At 37.8% G+C, this 23068-nt stretch overlaps 1 protein-coding gene across 5 annotated transcripts in view; it reads right to left on the reverse strand.

Annotated features, from left to right (window-relative positions):
• The window catches only part of ST18 (ST18 C2H2C-type zinc finger transcription factor), a 100483-nt gene that overhangs the window by 19502 nt on the left and 57913 nt on the right, over nucleotides 1-23068 (reverse strand). For all 5 annotated transcript variants that reach the window (XM_031066581.1, XM_031066584.1, XM_031066583.1 and 2 more), the window contains 6 exons: nucleotides 21310-21400; nucleotides 19711-19815; nucleotides 18366-18571; nucleotides 14943-15154; nucleotides 6254-6499; nucleotides 510-625 (listed from right to left, as the gene is read on the reverse strand). In XM_031066581.1, the coding sequence (XP_030922441.1) occupies nucleotides 510-625; nucleotides 6254-6499; nucleotides 14943-15154; nucleotides 18366-18571; nucleotides 19711-19815; nucleotides 21310-21400 (976 nt within the window). The remainder of the gene's footprint in view (nucleotides 1-509; nucleotides 626-6253; nucleotides 6500-14942; nucleotides 15155-18365; nucleotides 18572-19710; nucleotides 19816-21309; nucleotides 21401-23068) is intronic.

Here is a 23068-nt window from a genome sequence, read left to right on the forward strand (position 1 = left end):
GGACTTAAACCTGTTTCCTACAGGTTGGGAAGCCCCATTCTGTATTATATTTTGTCTTTTTAGGAATTCTGCATGTTTTCTGTCTGAGAAATCCTAACTGCCTCTACACAAGTTCTAAGCAATGGGTCTATAATGACAATTGTTCAATTAAAGCTTATTCAATTATATAAGCATTAGCAGAGGCAATCTGTAGCATGTGATGAAACTGTGTGTTTTGTAGAAAGAGTTAAGTGCAAGTGCCCACTTATTACCTATCTATTTGAGGAATAAGGAGTGGCACCCAGTATAAATTTAGTCATTAATCTGTCCAGACCCCCAGGCACACTGTGGCTTGTCACAGCTCCAGACCTCATGTCTGCATACCCACAATGTGGAACTAACTACTGGCAGGGAATTGTGCAAGTCTCCCTGCCCAGCTCCTGCAAATCTACTTCAAAACAGAAGTCAGAACAGCAGCATAGCCAGTCTTTACTAGGGCAAAGGAAAATGCAGCATTTTTTGTGACTCACGTGATGAGTTCCTTTTTGAGATCTCTTGAGTGGAGCTTGGGTTTAGGACTGGGTATGGAGACATCTCCTGGGTACTTCTTTTCCTCCATGTTTTCTGGAGAGCTCACTGGATCTTTCTGAAATATTAAATGAGAATGTAACAAAAGATTTCTCTCTTCAAGTCCTCCCACACATTCAAGAAACAATTTAATTTGCCATGGCAAGAAGAGAACCTACTTAAAAAAAAAAAAAAAGAAAGAAATGAAAGAAAAATGACGGAGAGAAATTAGGAAAGTTTAGTATATCATAGTAGCAGGTTCTTACAGGCAGACTTTTAAGCAGATGCTAGTTTAAGCCATACATAGCAGAAATTTGTGTTTGTTTTATAAGATGGTGATAAAGGCCAAAGAAAAAGAGAAGACAAAGAAAAGAGAAGTGGTTTTTGGTAGAGCCAAACTAGACTTTGGCAGTTACGTTCTTTTTATTTACTGTGTAAGTACATTGCTGACTTTTGAATATAGTTGAAGTGGTGACCATTGCACCCTAAATTACAAAATTGCAATAATAAACTTTAAAAAGTGTTATTTACATAAGCAAATGTTAATGCAAAGCTTTTTAGATCTGTGGAATGGAATGCCCTGTTATCTTATTGATAGAGCAGATTCTTGTTAAAATAAAAACCATAAAGAACAAAACAATTTTGAAGCTTTCTTAATAGCAGGCTGCTAAGGGTAGTTCTTGATTTCTACTATTTGTAGATCTAAATCATCACTGCTACCATGCTGTTTGGTGGATGGTATGAATCATGAGCATTCACTCCATTGGGAAGGCATTTTGGAAACTTGGAGTCCTGTTAGGAAATTGCATTTTTGTTTTCTGAAAAATCTTCTTTTTTAATTTCAAAATAACTTGGTTTTTATTGTTTTGGTACTTAATGCCTTCCATTATTATTATCTTTATGAAAGATAAATATTTTCTTTCTGGAGGGATGTTCTGTAGCTATTTTATGATTCAAGAATTCTCCAAAGTTTATAGCACCAGTTATCAGACCTCTATGAATCCCTTCTTGGACTTCACATTGGTTTTGTGATTCCATTCCAATACTCAGGTGTTTCCTAGAGATTACCATCTGTAGGAGCAGAAACTGCTGCCCATGGCTGCGAGGAGAAGGTCCCAGCCTCTGCTAAACTCACAGCACTGGTGCCATGGATGCTCTGGGCTTGTGCAGCTGACAGATGTGCCAGGACAGAGGAGCAGGCTTGTCTGCAGAGCTGTTAACACAGAGTGCAGGGCTGAGTGGAATCTGGACTGAAAATGCAATTTCTGCCTCCTGGGTCTTGTAAGCTCTGCAGGGGTGTTTCTTCTGATAAAGCTTCCATATGGTCCTCAATTCTGGCAGCTCATCTTTGCCTGTTTGGGGGCTGGATCCTCAATATGACTTTCTTCTGCGTTCTGCTGCTGGCTACCTACTGCCTACTGTAACTCACACTTCACATACATATAGAAATGATGCCATATTATTGCTGTATCAATTACTACTGATTTTTTCAGCCACACTTGTGGGGTTAATTTGTTTGAGAATAATCTAACCTGATACAAATATAAAAAGCAAAAATACATATATTCAGCTTTACTAAACACATAGTAATTAATGAGTAATTATTTTAAATAAATAGAAAAACCCTCATATATTTCAGGCTTGGGGAATTATATTTCTGAAGGAGAACTTCAGATAAGGAGCAACAGAGAAAATTAGCAACTACAGAAGGACTTGATGTTAGTGCAGAAATAATAAATGATTGAAAGTCTTCCAAACATGGAAACTAAAATGCTAAAATGCAAAAGTAGAAAAATGTATGTCAGCTTTGTTCAAGATCCAAGAAACATCAAAGATACTTTTCCAAACTTGGTTTAAATCTTGTTCCCAGTGGCATATAGGGGTAATTTTGGCAGTGGCATATAGGAGTGATTTTGCCATGGGTATTTGAATTCCTGGCTACTTCTATCCACAAGTTCTGACCTACCTTTCTTAGAAACACATAAGTGCAAGCAGGGATCATCGCTGGCACAAGTTATTGTAAAATCAAAAGCTCCCCAAGAAAACAACCAAAACTGCTAACCCCCTGTTGACAGCTAGAAGGGATCAGATGTCAAAATAACTTCAAAAAAAAAAAAACAGATAAAATGGTTTCCCCTTATTTTAATGGAGGTTAAAGAATGGTGGTTTATCAGTTTCCTGTCTAACAACTAACTCTGCCAGGCTACATCTGCATCACTAAACTGATATGAGTTTGTAAAAATTTAAAGCATGCCTTGCCTGGATCCCATGTATCTAAACCAGGCAGACATCAGCCTCTTCCATTTCTCCTGAGAGCAGCCTGGATTAGGGGGTGGTGAAGAGGACTCTCTAGCACTCCACTGTGATCCTGATCTGGGTCATGTACCTCAGGATGCACCTGCAGCACACCAGAATTGCCATAACTGTTTGTGCTGCAGGCTGTGTTAATATTTTCATATGTGTAACTTATATATGTGTAACTTGTCTTCTTTGTTTTAAATGAAAGATATTCTGATCTTTCGCTGGTGATGGACCAGAAACTTTATGTGTGTGTGTGAGTTATTCATCATGTCACTGTCTGATACCTGCTGCACAGAGCAGACTGATGGCGAATTATGTATATCCAAGGCTTGAGAAAACACTACAGTATTGCAGTTCACAGCTTCATTTCACTGAGTCATTTCATAAAAACAAGACTTCATGATGAACACTGACAGGAGTACACCTATAGCCAGCAGTGTAACTGATATAGAGGGTTTAGAATTGCAGTATTTTCATTTTCTATCTTTAAATAATTAGGGTTTTTTTTTCAAATCTTAATGGTGAATTTCCTAAATTGAGCTATTAAGATTTCTAATTTTTTAAACTAAAGCTATTCACACACATACATACAGAAACAACAACAATTTTATACAGTTTTTTTCCTAGTATATTTCCCAGGAGTAAGGGAGATATATAGACATTTAAATAGGCGACTTCTTTAGTCACCTTTGGTAATTTTCTTAATTCCTTGAGGAACACTTGTATTATTGAAGCAACATAAATTCTTCATATGTGTAGAAGCTGCAAAATCAGGACAGTGCAAAGCAAATGCAGGCAAAGGAATACTGAAACTCTGCCTTTCTAGAACCTTACATCACCACATGTGGCTCAAAAGGGGTTGCATCTGTCTGTAACACAGGTCAGAAATAAAGAACAAATACTTTTTGATCCACTGCACTTAAGACTAAAAGGAGGGCATCATGTCTTGGCTTGTGTGCTTCTCCAGCTATTTATCTTTAGAGGGAGAGATAATCCTTTGGGAAAGCACCTTTAGCACTTCTCTCTTTCTGATATGTTGGGTGATGATCGTCACTGCTAGTCAAGCCCAACTGTAAATATAATTTTTCCTTTTCCATTTGAAAGGATTTATAGTTAAATGCTATTAAAATCTAAAGAATTTCAGACTAAAAGAAAAATCAGAACCATCCCAATTGGTCCAAGCACTACTATTTCCTGCAAAGAGCATGTGTGTATTCATGCATGCACACTACTGAAAGAAAGCAAGCAGTGATACTCCATTAATGTACAGATGGAAGTTTATATTGATTTCAGCAAAGACCAGAACATAATGGTAACATGAATAACAGATAATAGCATCTGGCACTTTTAACATTTTTAAGCCCTGAAATCTTTGGAGAACTGACAGTTGAACTAACTGACAGCTCTAGTTATTTCTCAGTGCTTTCCTTTTGGAGAGATTTTGAGCTTTTTCCAAATTCAGATTTTTTTTTTAAGGGGGCATCTGGACAGGCTATTTTGCTGAGAGAGAGAGAGACAATATTTTCTGGAAATTACCACCAAAATTAAGCAACTGTTGTGCATATGAACCAGATAACAATGAATTAGAAATAGATATAATCAGTCATTTTCTTTGCATAAGGATAACTGCCAGTCTTTGATTTTGAAAACAGAGCCTCTGGCCCTGTCATCACTGGATGTATCAAGGCTCCCTGGGACACCAAAATCTCACAGCAGAGATCCGGGGCCAGATCTTCAATTAGGGACAAAATGCACAGTGTCAAAGCAGCAAGTGCAAGGGGCACCAGTGCCTGAGTGCATTGGACCATTATGTCCTGTTGGGCAGTTTAGTTTCCTCCAATTCCCTGTGCTGGAAAGAGACAGGGAAACATCCAGACACCCATGCTAGCCTTGTGAAAGTCAGGCATGGACTGGGGGGGATTGGAGGGGCTCCTGTCTTGGCTCTTTTGCTGAGCGGTGATGGCAGCAGGGAGGAGGAGTGACCTGACAGGTCCCCTGCCAATTCTGTGACACCTCTTGATGCCAGCAGCAGGGCAGTCCTCTCAAAGCTGGATGTGCCTGCTCATCCTGCAGCATGAATGGGGAAGGGCCCGAGCCCTCAGCCTCCTGCTTCAGGTCAAACCCACTCCGAAGCCCTGGGACGTGGATTGTTCTGTCATTGGTGAGATAGAGATCATCACTAGCCCCAAAGAGGAGATGGCAAAGGGTTCAAGATAACCCAGCTTCCAAGAAATGCAAGCTTTTTCAGTGGACACATTGCAACCTTCTACCTAGTGCTGATAGATTTTTTTTCCTCATGCAACTGAATTATCTTTAAATTCCAGGTGGTTTTTGAATTGGATGCCTTGATCCCCCAACCTCAATTGTAAATATCTTCACCCCATCTATGTCTTCTTGAAGTGTCAGATTTGATATTTGGACAAAACATAATTTCATATTAATATAATGATTAAATTATATTACTAGATATATAAAACCAAACAAGGAGTAAGTAGTATAAAACATTCCAACTAGGACATATTTTAGATTTTTCTGAAAGCTGTAACATAGGCTTTTATCTAATCAGCCTTTTAAAGAGCTGGTGATCCCTTCCTGATTTAAGAAAAATGAAAGCAGTCCATATCCTGAAAGTCAGGCTCATGAGAAAAAAAAATTAAATCAAACTTGCCAGAAAAGTAGAAGAATAAGAGAGAAAGGTCATAGTAGACTATGCTGCCTTGTTCTCCAGACAGGATAAACAGACATGAAAGAGCAAAACAGAAACAAAACCAAAATTAAGACAATTATTGATTTGGAAGTGACACTCTAGAAGATTGATTACATAAGTTGCAAGTTGGAGATCTAAGAATCAGTGGCAGAAATTTATTGGAGTATGTAAAATAAAAAGTTTTCCAGTGAAAGAATATTACAGGCAAGGTTTTAAGTACGAGTTTAAATGCTTAGATAGGACGTTATCTAGAAGTCTAAAGAGTTGGTATGGAAAAATTGTCTTTTGTTTCAGCATGAAAAAACTCTTGGTTTGATTTTATTTGTTGATGTCATTTTTGTTTTATTTTTTCTTTTCCCCCTGATGACTGCTAGTCCATTTGGGTGTTTGTGTTACAAGACGGAGCCATTAGGAGCAAAATTGAAAAAGCAGACTCTAATGATGGTAACCTTTGTTTCCCTTACCTTAGAGACTTACAGACATTAGCAAGTAGGCTCTGAAAGCAAGATTTTCCAAAGTGAGTAGTGGGGTCTTTTTTTAGTATCCCATCCAAGAGACCATTAAAACCAGATCAGTGCTCACAAGCCTCTACCTGTGGAAACTGATTCCCTTTAAATTGTACTAGATGATCCTAAAGACTATCATGTGGTCTCTCATGCAAGGGAAAAAGTCAAAGTCACTCAGAAATTGAAAAAATACCTCTTTTTCTTCCTCTTTCCTGCCATGGGTCTTGCTGTAGTTGATTGGTGTATCCCAGCCTTCCTGTTCACAAAGTGCCTGGTAGAAGGCTGCATTTACCAGGATGCTACTTGCTTTGAAAGGAGAAGAGGAGGGAGTGGGAAGTGCTGTGCTGGAAGAAGTGAGAGGCATAACTTTGTCTTGGCTTCGATTCTTTTTCATGCTCAAATCCAGTGTGCCATTTTCATCCACTTCTATCTCAGCTCCCTGACATGCAACAGGAAATAGAGACATGTTTAGATATGGACGTGGTAAGGCTGTAAAATAACCATGTGGTGCTTTTAAAGGATAAATATAAATGCACGCTTTTATTTAAATTTATCTGAATCTAAACCCAGCTTTTCGATTTATGTCAGTTAATGTCCAACTCTTAGGCAGACTTAAGAGTAGCTTCAGTAATGGTATCCCTGCATCTCAGCTTAAACATAGTAAGTAGAATTTAAATAAGATGCCACTAAACCATAACCTATACACCCTAAATCTAGTTTTATTTAAAAAAAGTTTAGCTTTAAATCTTCTTGATCTTTTCACTCTTACAGATAACTATGACCCCAATTCACAGTTAAAAGCATTAATGCATTGTTTAGGTCATCAACAGCATTACTATTACATATCCTCCCTTCCCCCCATACCCTGGAAACATTACAACATCTGCATCATGGTGGGGGAGAAGGAGGGGGAAAGAAATACATCTAAAAGTAGCACAGTAGGAAAAATTTTCACTGGAGTTTTCTACATCACTTGAAATAACCTACTGCCTTTATCATAATTTGACTAGGCCACTAAGGCACAGGTCTGCACTGAGACCACTAGACTGGGAGGTACAGGAGGATTTTGGGGAGGTTCTCCCTAATGGAGATATTCTGCCTGAGTTAACAAACCCTTTGCTTCCTGGGGAGTACAGCAAAGAACAGCCTCTAATTGCAGAGGTGCGTGTGCAGTTTGGGGAGAGACCCAACCTCTATTTCCAGTCTGGGAGAAGCTCTCCTGCTCACAAAAAGGGGCAAACGCTGCTTGGCTGTACAAGAACCAAGGAAGGAAATGTCATTGATCTGCCTTACACCATTTGATCACAGAAAAAAGAGGATAAACTCTTCCTGCAATTGTAAAAAGCTGCTGAAAGTGCAATTTACTAATTTAAGCAACAACAAATTTGCCCTCATGCTTAATATGCTACACTGCATATTGATATATCTTCTATATAGGGATGAATATAAGACTAGTCCTTGCTGTTGCCAACATTTGCTGAAGGCACCGAGGGAAAAAGATGAAGGTTTCTGGAGGACTACTCAGTAGTCTGGTTCAGTGTTTTCCTGAATAATGCGGAAAACATTCAAAGACTATGGAGATAAATAGCCATGTCAGAGATCTACAAATAGAATACTGTAATTAACACTGCTCATTGTCATCACTACTATTTTTAATTTGAGTCACCACAAAGTTTGTATGACACTTGAGGATTTGGGGAAGATGTGTTCTGTGCTGTATAACTGTAGGAGACAGCTGTATAAACCTAGATTTCCTACCTTGAGTAATATAATAGGAAACTCATGGTGTAAGTGAATCACCTAGATGTTGTGTTGTAAAAAGAAAAGAGTCAGGTACGCCCAGGGGGCAAGTTTGTCTGTCTTTCTTAGACCTCTTCCTCAGAAAGACATTGGCGGGAGGAGCCCCTTTCTTCTTCAGACCATTACATATTGCTGGGGCATGATGATTAGTCAACCATCCAATTGCTAAAGATAGGGCAGTCAAACCTGTTCTTGCTTGAGGATCTTAAGAGTTGTGGTGAAACAGGGAGCTCTTCCCCTGTGCTGAAAGTGTGACAGCCACGCTGGCTGGACTGAGGGTGGAGCTTCCTTAATACAGCCTGGCCTTCTACCACTGCCAGTGATGAATTATTTAAAGGTAAAATGTGATTGATTAAATCTTCTGAATCAGAAGGAAAAGATGGGTGGTAGATGACAATTTAAGGCCTGGCAACCTCTCTTCACTCAGCCAGCATGGCTCCCTTTCTCATCCCTGAGCCTGATGCAGATGCCCACCTAGATGGAAGCACCAGCAAGCCATCTGCTTGTCCCTGGTACAGAAACTCAGGCACCTCTTATGTTTGCTTCTCCCACACAGCCAAGTTCACATTTTCAATCACACAGCTTAAAGAGAGAGATGTGTTATTATATTTATGGGAAGTAAATACACTTCTAATATGTTCATACTAAGACGCTTTTGTTATATCTTTCTGCCCCTTTTTAGTAAATAGTTTAATCTCCTGTGATAGTTTTAAGCCCCGAATTTGACAGTGCAGCTTATCCTGGATAATAACTTAGTAACCACAACATCTTATGCCATCTGTATAATATCAAATACATTTTTATACCAGCATTAATAAACCTTAGTTACAAAAATCCAAGATATTAACTATATCAGTGCCAAGCACACACTCCAGGATCTGACAATACAGCTCTGCCATGATTGCCCCAGTGTTTTTTGGCTTCGTAGTTGATATGTAACTATAGCAATGAAACAGAGCTACAGTAATCAAGTTTAATGACCAATGTAAAGTAAAATGCTAAATATTGTAGTTGCTGACATTTTTCGTAATAAAAAAACTTGGGTTAAGTCTGCACAACCAACATTCACATAAAATTCCAGACCTCTGTGACAGATGGCTTAGGAAAGGGAGCCATGTGACTGGGCTGCAGTAGTTTTATAGTGCAAAACCCATAAATAGTGCAGATTCTCTCTACTGACAAAATATCAACTACTCAGAAGGCAACAGCAACAGCAAGAAGGACCAAAAACAATCAAGGTTTCCTTCTTAATGCAACTTGACGTAGAACAATATCAGAAAATCATTCTCTCTGAGAAACAGATACCAATAACCTCCACAAGGAGCTCTGACTAATAAGCGGAACATTTACTATCATGGATGTTTAAAGCTTTCTCAACACTTGCCTGAAATTCATGTAGAAGTTGGGTTGTCCAACACGTACCTAATTCCAATCAGGAAAGGCTGGGTAGTGTGTTTGTGAAGTAGCGTGCAGATGGAGTTTAAGTGAGCTCACAGATGCACACAACAATTAAATAAAGTCATGGGAAAAATATCCCCCTTTGCCCATTGCAGAACTGATCACAGGTTCACAGCATGGCTCTTTACTCAGAATGGTATAAAAGAGCTATTGCTTTGGTGCCTTCCTAGCAAACTCCAAATGGCAGAGCAAAAAGAGGGAAGTCAGAGTTACTGCTCCAGTTTACATTCCTACTCTGATCCCACCCTCCTCTCAATATGTCTCCTTTGCTTGCTTTTCCACATTTATTTTTACATCAATTTTTAAATGGAAGTAAAAAGACAAAAATGGCAAATGGGAAAAAATGTTAGAGCAGTGCTCTGACATGCTGACAGAAAATGGCACATTCTATGCTTAGCTCAAGCTTGTAAAGGCTGTGTTCTCCTCACTGAAGGCAAGATCTTATTACTGTTGACTCTAGTGCATGTGTGAACAGGCCTATATTTATCTATTTATCATGACATATTTAAAATACAGCTACTAAAACAATGTAAACTGTTCTGATTATTCCTTAAAACTGTAAGCAAAACAAAGATGAAAATATATCTTTTAGCTTCCTAACTTATGTTTGTTTTAAGCTGTGTAAATCTTTGCAGCCTGATTTTGATCTTACTCACATTTATATTTACACTGGTGTAAACCAGGAAAATATCCACTGAAACAATGAAGAAAAATCAATGAGCATGATAGGATACACACATTAATTTAATTCAGGTTACTTCTTACCTACTACCTCATAAGTGACAGTCTAATTCCCCCCACCTCACATTTTTACAAGCAGCTGGTAAAAGGATTCCAGAAAAAAAAATTAAGAAAAATGATGGGAGCACATTTTCTTTCTTCCAGTAGCTATTCAGTAGCTATTTGTACCTTAAAAATAAGGTACAAATAGTAATTTATTAGCAACAATGAAGACTAATATAAATATGTACACCAAAACAAAAAAAATGGTCCGTATGCTCCCCAACTGCTTTGTACAATAAAGTCAATCTTTGTTTCAGCCTTATCTTATGACATAAATATTAGGGAATATTTTCTAGTACTTAATTAGGTCCTGTCCTTAGAACTGAATTACAACAGCTAGGAAAATAAAGGATACTAGTTTCTTGTTTCAAATTTCTCCTCCATTTTTTCGTATGCTTTTGGACCATCTGATCAGTCATCACATTTAATACTCTCCAGTGTGTCTCCAGTAATGATTACAAGTCAAGCTTTATGTCAGCTGGATCAGAAAGAGTAAATTATTGTGTCTGCATGTATCTTATTTCAAACCTGTGACATAAGGGACATTGTGCCATGACATATAAGAAAATTCATGGTTTCTTTGGTTGGTATCAGCCGTGGAACTCAATGCTATGCAAGTCCAAAAGAACAACATGATCAGTGATTTTGCATTCCCCCAGCAGTTCAGTCTGGTTTGGAAAGCTCAAAAGAGCTCTTAAGTTCTGGTATTGGGAGAGTGACTGAGTAACATTCTTAATACAAGTCCATCCAAAATGGTACAATCTTTCCTATTCCCAGCCCACAAAAACACATGCACCAGGTCCTCAATTCTTCACACATAAATTTAAGCAACTGAGTACTTCTGCAGAAAATTAAAATATTAATTTGGGTCAAAATGAGAAAACTTGTAACAGCCCAACAACATCTGAGACAAAAATGGAGTCCCAATTTAAGCCCAGAGCAGTTCACAAATTAAAAAAAGCTGAGCCAAAAGGTACTTAGAGAGCAATATGCACAGCAGTATTACAGGATGGTACCTAGTGATACTCTTGGATGATTTTTCATCCTGTATTTAGGCTTTAAGGCATTTGGAGTAAAGTACTGCCTGAAAAACATGCTGAGTGCTAACTACAGTTCTTAAATAATTGATGCAATTTTCACTATCATCAGTATCCAAGAATGGAGAGATGACACAATTTGGTTCAAAAACTAGAATTTAAACTTTAAACATTTTTAACAAGTGTGATTTTATTTTTACTTTGTTGTTGTTGTTGTTGTTTTATTTAAAGGCATAGTGTGCATATGCCATTTTGTCTAAACAGGTGGGAAAACCACCAAAACAGTCAACAAAATGTTTGGCAAGCAGTAGTAATGGGGATACAGATAAACTATTGCCTGCAGCTACCTCACTGAGACGTGTATGGTGAGGCTGTAAACGGGAGATCCCTGGAAGTTATGATGATGTGGATTCTTGCGCAGAACTAGAAACTGCAGGCTGAGCCTCCTAGAGGAACCGTTCTGCTGACTTCTATGGGAGCTGAATGAAGCTACATAAATTGCAAATCAAGTACAACCAGGAGACTGGCTTGGGATACTGACTGCATGAGAATTGCCTGGTTGGGATTATATTCAGGGGAAAGCCTTACTGCAGTCCCAGGCTGTATGGCTCAGACAGTGCAACATTAATGTGGTATTAATTATTTTGAAAACTATATCATCAAAGTATCTGATGATCTTACTAATTTGTATGCAACTGAAACATAATTAATAGATAAAGTTTAAGGTTCATTTTACTGCTCATTTCAGAAAAATGCATTATTTTAATTGCTTATATTTTAAATTATTATTTTTAAACTTGGGATATTTGTCAGATCACCTTGAACATAAGGTTTCTTTGGAAGTTTTTCTCACTAGTGGTACTGTTAATGTGGAATGTGACATTTCTATCCTTGCTACGCCTCTCTTTCTCTTCTGTTGTCTTGCACTCTCCCTTTTGAACTGATATGTAGAGAATGAGAAATACATATCTGAATATCCATTAAATTATTGAAATATGGAACTATGTTATGAAATACATTTACTTTTTCATTTAAATGTTATCTGTATATACAGGAAAGGGGTGAATATTCAGGGCGAACCATCTGACTTTCTAGGAGAGGGACAATGCTTTGGGGCCAAGAAATAAAATTTAAGAGGCAAAAAAGAAAAAGATACTTGAGAACACAATTGTGCTAAAAAGCATTTTGTTGTTTTCTCCACTTGTTTAAGCAAGGCAACATATGTATGCCTTGAGAAAATACAAGAAAATGCCACTTACTTGAAATGTTTGAACTTTAAGTTCTGCTTTTAAAACTTAGAAGCACAATATTTTTACATCTCTGACAATTATGCTACTGGCAAAATATTTCCAGCAAGACTGAGAATTCCTCTGCAGTCTCACATATCCTTGTTCTACCACCACACAGCCTCCCACGTGTAAGGAACCAAGGACTGGATTGCTGCGAGGCTGCCTGATGCTCAAACACCTTTACAAGTCAGGAGCTTTGATCTGCTAAAGTATGCACGATGCTAATCAGGTTTTCTTGAAAAAGGAATAAGAAGATGTTTCAAGGGGCAGGGGTGAGACACTTGATACTGTGGGGCTCTGAACACAGCCACTCCACACTGTTATTTTCAAATGTGTTGAATGTGTGTGCTGTTGAGTAGAAAAAGGAAATATTTAACTCTGTAGTAACGTGTTGCATTATTTGAGTTCAAATACAGATAAAGTCTCAAGGGGGATTTTTTAATAATCTAAAAATTTGTAAGATATTCTAGCAATTAAACATTTACATTTGTGGCCACCACCAGCCACAAAACAATTCAGAAACACTGATAAATAGTATTTTATTGTTTCATATTTTAAAATTAGAAAGTGTCTTCATTGAGGAGAGCCTGGCAACTTAGTTCACAAATTTTTGGTTTGAATCCTGTATGATCAAGGTAATAAATATCCAAAACCAAATAAAAATCTGTTTTGTGTGCTTTTGGACACCAAATCCGTTTGGGGCTTACTTTTCTGTATTTTGGCCAGAAGCGAATTCTGATTCTTCTGTCAGATGTTTTGTAGCAGTATGCCCTCCAGAAAGTCTGGCAAAAGTGGAGGCAGGCAGATAGCAAGGTAGGCAGGTGATTTTCTTTCAGGCCGGATTCCTGGCTGTGAAAAAGGAGTCAGCTATGTGCCCCAAGTGCCCTTCTGTATCATTACTGTTATGTTCACTTCCATTCAATCCTTCCCCATGATTTGGCAACTGTGAAGCAGGTACATAGGAGAAAATCTTTGGGTTATGCCTGGTCCCTTTACTGCTCTTCTCTGGCAACAAAGGTCTATTGCTGCGGTCAGCCAAAGGCTGCTGCAGCAATTTAATCCAACCATTGGCATCAGTTTCCATTTCCCTACTAGAAGAAGTCTCTATTAAAGAATGATAGAAGGTTTTTTTGCAGCAGATATCAAGGATGGATTTGTCATTAGGAGAGGTTCTACAAGCAGTCCTTGGAACAACTAGTGAATTACAGGGAATACCTGTGGACATTCTAAAAAAGTTTACCCTGTGGCAGCTCCCAATGTTAATTTTAATGTTCAAAACTTCACACACAAGTAGAAATCAAAAGCAGCAAAGTAGGAGATACCACTCTGCAAAGGTACCTAACAAGGTGTTATGCTGGTGACAAAATTAATGGTTCCACTCAAAAAAATAATAGCTAACCTCCTAGCAGTGGTGAATAAACCCTCAACCAAAATGTAGATCAACAGCTGTGGAAGACACACCTAGCCAGAATGAGCCTTGTGAGGCTCAGATAACAGAGGGATACAGTGGAATGACACTGACTTGCAGAAAAACAGATCATCTGTCTTTTGAAGAAGCACACCTGCTATGCTGTGTTTTGACAAATGTACCTCTTTTCACTCCCCAGTGACTTCTCCTTAAGTTCTTGTAATGACTCCCTCTTATCTACAAAGAGCTTTCAAAAGTTTCATTGCAGTGGAACATGTGTGACTTTAATGTAAATAATAAACAACAGTGCTCCCACACCACTGTCATCAGAAGAAAATCTTGTCTATTTTCATAAGCATTATAATACTATGTAATGGCACAGAAAATAAGGCTCACAGCTCACACAGCACCATTTGTAAATCATAAAGATCTGTGAGGAAATGCAGAGCAGAAAACAAAACACGAAAGCCACACAAACATCTACAAAATTAGGCAGCTTTCCATTATGACAGACTTGCCCAAATTATCTATCTCCAAACACAGTGGGCCTGATTCTCCAGTCTTGCCAGCAGAAAGGGGAATGTTACCAAAGTCAGTTGTTATTCCCCCCTCTGCACCTTGCCAAACTGTTAGGGGCTCCAAACACAACAGACTCCATAGGTAGTTCTGTTCCATTGCTAGCAAAATATCTCCTTGATTAATCATATGATCTTTATATTTTTTTTTTAAGTCAGTCCCCAAAATTATCACTAATGGCAGGTTTCAGAGGGAGAAAAATTCCCTCTTAAAACAGATCTTACTCATTATCCACCACAGATTATTGTTGGATTTCAAATAACCTTTTTCTTTTTTCCTCCCAGAAAACTCCCCCCTTGTAATTAGGGCTCAATTATGAAAAGAATTAACAACATAATTCCAGCTATTTATTTAGTTTTATCAGAACTGGTCACTGTGTTACTGATTTTTTTTCTCTCTCTGCCTCTCTTCAAAAGAGCATGCAAACAGAAGCCTCCTTTTGGGGGATTTAATGCAGTCACTAACATGAAAGACAGTTTATTCGCACAGTTCAGTAGCTAGCACACCCTCCAGGTTCTTGGACTACCCTACCTTGGCAGACAGACTCTGTGGTTTGTTGGAGAGGATCTCTGCTGCTTCCCTGCAGCGGGTGGAAAGGTTCAGGATAGCAGCAGCTGCTGCTATGTGGGTGTCTTCACTACATTGACCGTAGCTATAAGAGTTGGCATGGCAAGGGCTCTGTGTGTGGGCGCTAGCACTAGGCAGTCGATTAGAAAATTTCACTGGATTTGAAAAATGCTTTGCTGTTGAAGAGAGATTTGATTAGCAATTGCATGTATGAAATTTTTCCCGTTAAATAGTTTCGCTTCTCAGACTATAATTTCATACATAAAAAAAAAAAATTATATTCAAAGATTACATTTAAAACAATCAATTTGCTATTGCCAGTAAGGGTTTACAGTAAAAATGGCTTCAGAAACACAGTAATTTAATTTTTCCTCGAGAAATACACATCTGTCAACAAACCTTCTGAGATTTTTTACTCATATTTTACTTATCCTTAACTCAGGCATTAAAAACAATGATGCCCTAGGAAAGACTGAGCAAGCATTTGTGCAGTATCCATCGTGATTTGACCACCCCAATGGAAAAATGCAATTGTAAATGTACTGTTATAAAGGCTTCCTCTTGAAGATCTATTGTGCAAAAAAAAATCAACAGTGACTTGTCCAGTCTTAGCTAAAACAGCGCTGCTTACTCTACTTAATCAAGTCTGTTACCTAAGTAGCTTTGTTTATGTGACTAAGGAGAAAAAAAATGGGCTCTTGAATGAAGCAGAGAAATCAGATTAAAACATTACCTGTAAGGAACATTCAGTACTAAGTATTTTGTGGAAATATTTAGAAATTTAAGTCTATCTTTTAGTCAATTAAAAAAACAATGAGCATACATATGACTTTGGTTTACAGTCTTTTGTTGGCTATATTTAGAATAATACACAGATTTATTAGGCACAGGGAGGTCAGTTGAAAATTAAGTACTAACAGGTGAACAGAAAAGCACTTGCACAGACAAAAGTGGTGTGTGTGGTTTCTTGTTTTCTTCTTCATCAGCAGCATTTACTCTAAAACAGTTAGAGAGAACTCTGCTCTCTCTTCTGGATTTTGGAGCTTGAGATGGCATAAACTATTGCAGGGAGAACACAGCACCATGATTTCAGCTCTTAAGAAGCAATAATCACTTCTTTTGTCTGCAGCCCTCACAGTGTCCTACAAAGATAAACTAAGCAAAATCCAATTTCTCAGCCTACACCCAGATACATCAAGAACATTTCTGCATATGGCCATCTGCTCGTTCCCTAAAGATCTGAGCCCCAAGGCTCTGGATCCCTTTGGATGTAGAGCTTTGGCTGAGTGCTTTTGAGTGCTAAGGCATAGGAGGACTCATCTTCCCTCAAACTTGGGATGCTCTGAAAGAAATGCTGGTTTATGTGCTTTGACTGTAGCTGAATGCTATATTCCATTTCTCTAAGCACTAGAGGCATCTCAGGAGAGCAATACATGAAAGCCTCATGATTCAGTCCTCCCTTTCTCTAGTGTAAATTAAAAAGGATTTATCTACCCTGCTGTAAACACAGCACTGTAGGACAAATGAGACAGTCTACATTTTTAACACTTACTACAAGGAAATTTAAATTGTGTTTAAAGACCAGAAATTGCATTTTTCATTACCTATCCTAAAAAAAAACAAACCGAAAAACCAACCAGCCAACCAACCAAAAAAAACACCCACAGCTGTAAAGGGTGTATGTTTTGTAAAAAAACAAAACAAAACAACCAAGATTAAAAGTGCAGAATCCCCAGAGGGCTAATGATGGGCTTTTGTCTGGTTACATATTTACATAGGACTCTGAACCCATCACTACATCATCAGCTTCTTATTGCCAACTTTTGTATACCTGAAGAGTTAAATCACTCACCAGCTCTTCTACTTTCACCTTTCCATTAAAATAATAGCTGCACATTGCAATCTTTGCAAGAACAACAGGCTGTAAACTTCAGCTTTGATATACTTCATACATAAATTGCATATATATGTATTTGCATTTGTATAAAAACATTTCAATCATTTTTTCCTTGAAATGAACCTGTGAAATAGACATACATCTGTGCAAAGAGACAGCTAATAGGGAATATTCAATTTTACAAACAAAATTGGAAAATCTGCCACCCAAGAAGCTGGCAATGCATATATTTGCTTTCATTTAAACAAGCCTATTTTCCAGGTCAGATAAATATCTACTTTTCATTTGCAATTTTAAATAGAGTATTTGTATATATGCACACAAAACCCAGATACCTACAAACATATATGTGTGTTTTTGTGTACTCAGACATGTACACAAATAGACATAAAAATATACAAAATTTATAAATATATAAATATATAAATATATAAAACATACAAAACATTTTATAGTGTTAGATGCATATTATATTATAATTAACTTATATATAAATTTATTCATTAACAAATTATTTTTTTTGCTTTTCTGTTCACCTTACTATGAATGTTTTTCTTTGTTGGAGTAAGTGGGACAAAATTTATTTTCCTATTTTATTTTCCTTTTTGCCATTAACAAAAGAAAAGCCAATTAAAAAGTCTTTTTTGCACATTGTTCTGGTTCTGTTTTCTTCTGAACCCAGTCTTGGTGGAATGAAACATTTGTTTTCCATTTCCCTCATGGGAACAGAATTATTTGTTTATTTAAACTAAAGAATATTTTATAATGGTCAATTCAATCGCACAACCTTGCCAATGTTTCCCATGCAGATTCTGAAGACCATCTGCAATAAACTCTCAGTGTTTGCACTGTGGTATCTCACTTTTACAGAGTAGTGCCTCAGAAAATCTGTAAATGATGCAAGAAGAGGAATCTTGATAACAATTTGATGCATTGGATATGACTGCACTACGTATATGACTTAGTACAGAAATATGAAGTACCAAACCAAATTTACCCCAGGCCTGGAATTAATGCAGCTGGGGCACATGCTCATCTAAGAGGAATAATACCTGTATAGATTCACCTAAATGGTACCTGCAGTATCTTTAAAACTTAACTTGGATTTCTTTGTACAACTGTTCATTACACCTTGTGCAGACACATTCCATGGGACTTGTCATCTATCCCATAAAGATACCTCAATTTAATCAAGGAAGAAGGTAACAGGTGAAACATAAAGCATTCCTTTTTACTCCTCTTTTCCACTCATAACTGCTTTTAAAAGAAGCATCAAAAAAGTAAACCTTGTAGTGATGATATTTAGTGTTTCAAAATTCTATCTTTCACAAATTAGTGATTCTATCTAACATTCTAGACACAAGTGATTAAAGACAGTTTCTACAGACCTTTTTAGAATTCTAGAAGTTTGAAAGCAGAAGAAGCAAAAAGGAAAAAAAATCGTTGACATTTTGCCCCTTCTTGAAGAGAAAATTGAATTTTGAGCTTACATTCAAGAAACTGAGGTGTTTTTCGACCTTGTGTCACAGGTGCTGTTGTGCGTTTGCCAAAGACTTGTGCATCAAAACTGGCATAATCAAATGGGACTTTCCCAAACTTCTCCTGTTCTTTCCCCAGGGTGCCTCTGGAGGAGGTGACTGGCTGTGAAGTTCTGTAACTGAACTGAGATAGCTCAGGCTGCTTTGCTAAATTTGTCCTGCAGAGAAGAGGAAAAGAATGAAGGAGAAAGATGAGAATGTCTTTAAATAACCTTGTCTTGAAAAATAGGATATGATTGCATCTCATAATCCAAAAGTGTGCTATTATCACATACAAAACTTACTGGTGGGCGTATACAAGAAATAAACAACATAAACATGTCGGCTGACTAGTAGTCAAAAAGTACCTCGACTACTTCACAAACTAAAAGATAGGGACATTAAAAAATGCAGTATTCTTTAATAGCAGTTTGGGCTACTTACAAGGAAGTTACTCACTTACCGCTAGATTGCCGCTTCATTTAGTTCTGAAAATTTGTCTGGATTTTTTCCCTACCTTTTAGTTTTTTTTGATCAGTATTGTTCTCACTTTACTGTGAATGAGTATGGTATAAATATAATATAAGATGATCTGAAATTATTGCTTGTGCTGTTTGGGAGGAATGAATGATTTATGGTGTGTTATTCCATTTAGTTAATGTTCAGTAACTACTTGTCTTTAGTAATTTCCTTAGGACTTTTCATATGTAGAGTTAAGGCACGTGCAGTTGGCAGACACATGGACATAATATTCTGTAATGGCTCTGAAGGAACCATTAGAGCTGATCATGTCAATAATCCACAAATTAAAGTGTCCCCAAATAGACCTGAATATAATAGGTTGTAATGGTCGTGGTGCCAATGATGTGCAAATTATGTGTGTCTGTAGGGTCCATATAACTCAGACAAAATACAATTGCACTAAAAAGTGTTTCTCCTTTATGATGTCATTGTATAAAAAATAAATTAAAGTAATTAAACCAATAAACTAAAAATAAATAAATTCTATGAATTGTTCTGATCAGGTTACATGTTTGGAAGTAAGATTTAATAGGATATATTTGATTGCTTATCCAAAGATATGCCTCTTGTCTTTAATGTCAGCCACATGCACAAGAACCAACAGAAAGATTGTGGTTTATTTTGAGAATCAGATAGTTTTTTTTTTTAGGCTCTTTCCAGATAGAGCCTCATCTTGGAAAACTGGGTTACCACTGAAGCTGAAGTCTGAAGTGGGTGAAAGATCTGAGGACCAGTCAACAGAGTTTGTGCATAAATAAGCGTTTGTTTGGAGAAACTGGTTTGTGAGGCCTCCTACCTGTGAGTCTGATCATGGCACTGCCCAGCTTTTGGAGACTCGAGCTGGTTCTTTTCCTGGGACATTGCCAGCTTTTCAGCTGCAGCAATTGGACATCCAGAAAGGCTGTTGAAAAGAAAAGGTGAAGAACAGAAACAACAAGAAAAAACATTGAAATTAATTATAGTGCAAAGGAGATCTGTGCTGTTTTTCTGTGGAAACCAGTGACTTTGATAGTCTGTGCACTTAAGGGAACTGCTGCTGCTATAGCCCAGATTCATCTGTTTTTCAATCCTTAATGCAAAACTGTGAAATCTGTGTATTTTAGGTGATATATCTGGAAACTGAATCATGTAGGAGTTTTCCACAGTTCAGCTTTGATGTTTTGTGTCTGGCAAGTCACTAGTAAATTTTTTGACAAATGACATTTACTTTATCAGCTAAACCATGCATATAAGCCTCCTGCTGATTAAAAGGAAAGTGAATTTGGGAAAAAAACCCAGGGATATATGAGAGACTGTTACCAAAGAACACATTTTATCATTTTGAGTTGTGCTAGCTTATATTTTCCTGTTTGTTTTATTAGATTAGAACATGTTTTCTTATCCTATTCATGGGTTGCTCATGATACAGCTGATGTGCTTCAAAGATGACTAGGGATTTAAAACAGGAAAAACAAAGGAAAAATATCTGCCTGTGCCTTATATATTCTTGTAGACAAGCTTTTCATATGTCTGATAAAGACTGACTTACTAATTTTAGTATTAAAAGAGTATGATAAACCTTAATTTTGGTGCAGTAACAAATCAATCAATAAACAAAAAAACCCCAAAATCTCACAGAAATTCAGATCAACAAAGAGAGTTGGTTTTGAAATTCTTATGTCCCAAGTTTGATTTTAAGATTAACATTATATTTTCCCAGAAGCAGTATGATGGAATATACTGTTTCCAGCAGAAAGCAGTACTGACAAGAGCTGTGCTGACAGCAGTGGTTTGCTGGAGACGAGAGTGACTCTCTGCCTCACCTGCAGTCCAGCTGTGATTCCCCAGCTGCCTGTCTGGAAGTCTTTTCTCAATTTTGCTTTCTTCCTGCAGGCAGCAGGTTAAACAGACAGGAGTGTTCCAGGCAGGAAGATGGTATTCCCGAGGGTAATAAGTGGAACTTTTAAACAGATTTCAAAATAGTTCACTTAAAATTTTCTGGTTTGCTAAAAGGGAATGTGCCCTGAGTGGAAGTTCCTGTCAACGTCTAGCATGTAGTGGTGCAAAATAAATGGGTTTTGGTTTCCATTGGGTTTTGCAGTTGTAGCAATAATAATGTATTTTTTCATTCCTTTCCCTTGTACATGATGATTTTTCAGTGTGAGGATTGTGATGAAATTGTAGCTTTAAATCTCATCTATGAAAATACTAGTGGAATTTGCCATCCCCTCTGCTGCAGCCATTTTTTATGTAATGGAATTAAACACAATTATTTGGTTATAAATAATACAGGCTGCCCTTGCAGTTCATAGACACTCTTCAGTGTAGTACATAGCATCTAATTCCAAGATGTGCCTATCAATTTACTCCCGAGTACGTGTTAGGTTTTAAGTGGACAGGAATTTTTCTGACCTACCTTCGGTGTGTGTTGCGATTGCTGTTGACGTGTCCTCTTCCAGTGCATCCTGGGGTGGGACATTTTAAAACATTTTCATGCATGGCAAGAACTAAACAGAAATTAAAAAAAAAAGTTGATAATAAAATGCATCAATTAAAAACCACATCTTTAAAAAAACGAACGTGTCCTCTTTGAACTCAGATTCTCAATTCTTTCACATTTTTTCACAAAAGAATAGGGGAAGCAAAGGATCTACAACACAGTGACCATAGCACCTCCAGCATAATACAGTTTATTTCTATATTACTGTAGTGAGGCTTCCCACATGCACAAAATTCTTTATACCAACTTCAAAAGAACATGAGTGGAAGTCAGCAAAGGTGTTAAACCATGAAGCCCTTTATACACCACTAACACTGGAAAAGGCAGGTGATAGAGGAGCCCTGGGGCACATAGGCCATGTTCCATGGAGCTGCAGTCCCTCTCTGTCCCAGTAAAGGGAAGCTCTCGAGTACAAGAAGGCTGTTTATGCATTTTATCAGATATTTTGAGAATCTCCCTTTGAACATTACACCTTCTGGTCATCTGAGCTGCGCTGAAACTGCCTTGGACCAAACAGTAATAGTTCCAAGCATCAGTTTACACTCTTAGCAGCAATTACAATCCCTTGCCTGTACATTTCTTATGCCCTTGGATGTGGATTACCTTCACTAAAACTGTTAGATATGTCTGTGTTAAACATTAAACATCTTACAGTGTTTCACAAAAGCTGACTGTTCATTCCACAGGCTTGTTCTGCCAGGAACCAAGTTCTAACTACTTTTTTTTTTTTTTTGTTTCCCATGAGGACAGAGCACATCTAATTGGAAGTATGATAATTAACAAGGGCTTGTTAATTGTAAGTTTTTAGGAAGTTAATGTTGCTAAGGACTTCCAAATGCAGCCTGCTTAATTCAGCAGATGTTTCCATGAATACAGTTTAGTACCAGATTTAAAAAAGGGGAGAGCTACAGTTAGGAAGAGGATTTTAGTAAAGTGCAAATATCCTTTTAATTAGTTGCTATGCATACCACCACAAAGAACAATCTGACTAACTAGGTTGTTTAAGTGGGTAGTTTCACATTAAGTTTTTGGCTTATTATGCAGCATTTCATTGTATCATGTTTCAGGATTACACACACACACACACACACACACACACACACACACACATACACACTCAAGCCAATGTAATCAGAGCAGCACAGTCAGAAATAAGCTGGGACATTCAGGCTAGACTGGGCATAAAAGGGTTAGTGTGATATTGTCACAAGACAGGGACCTGCTGTGGACTAGCACTGGGATGTACTGATGGAAATAACCTTTTTCAGCTCAGCAGTAAGGGGGATGCTAAAAACATCTCTGCATAAGCATGCCCAGGCCTCTCATCTGTTGGCAGCGAGAGCCAGCAGCCTCCCTGTGCGGCTGCGGCAAACGAGGCCTCGGCTCCGGAACAAGCAGGCGATGTCTGTGCCTTAGCAAAGGTGTGAGAGAGCAACTTCTTGAAGATTCATGGGACTGCAGCATGCAGGTCTGCTGGCAGTGTGGAGATAGGTTGTCTGATCTTGTTCTACCTAAGGAGTCTGCAGCTGTTTGTAAGGATGCTGCTGAGGAGCACTTGAGCTGCACAAGCATGGGAAGCAGGGCTGTGCCATGAGCTAGAGGGCAAAGAAGGGGTGATGGCTTCTTTCCCAGTCTCATCCTGCTATCTCATGCAGAAAAAAGGGGATTCTTCTCC

The sequence above is a fragment of the Geospiza fortis genome, unplaced genomic scaffold (genome assembly GCF_000277835.1).
Source record: "Geospiza fortis unplaced genomic scaffold, GeoFor_1.0 scaffold53, whole genome shotgun sequence".
In the NCBI taxonomy this organism is placed as follows: Eukaryota; Metazoa; Chordata; class Aves; order Passeriformes; family Thraupidae; genus Geospiza; species Geospiza fortis.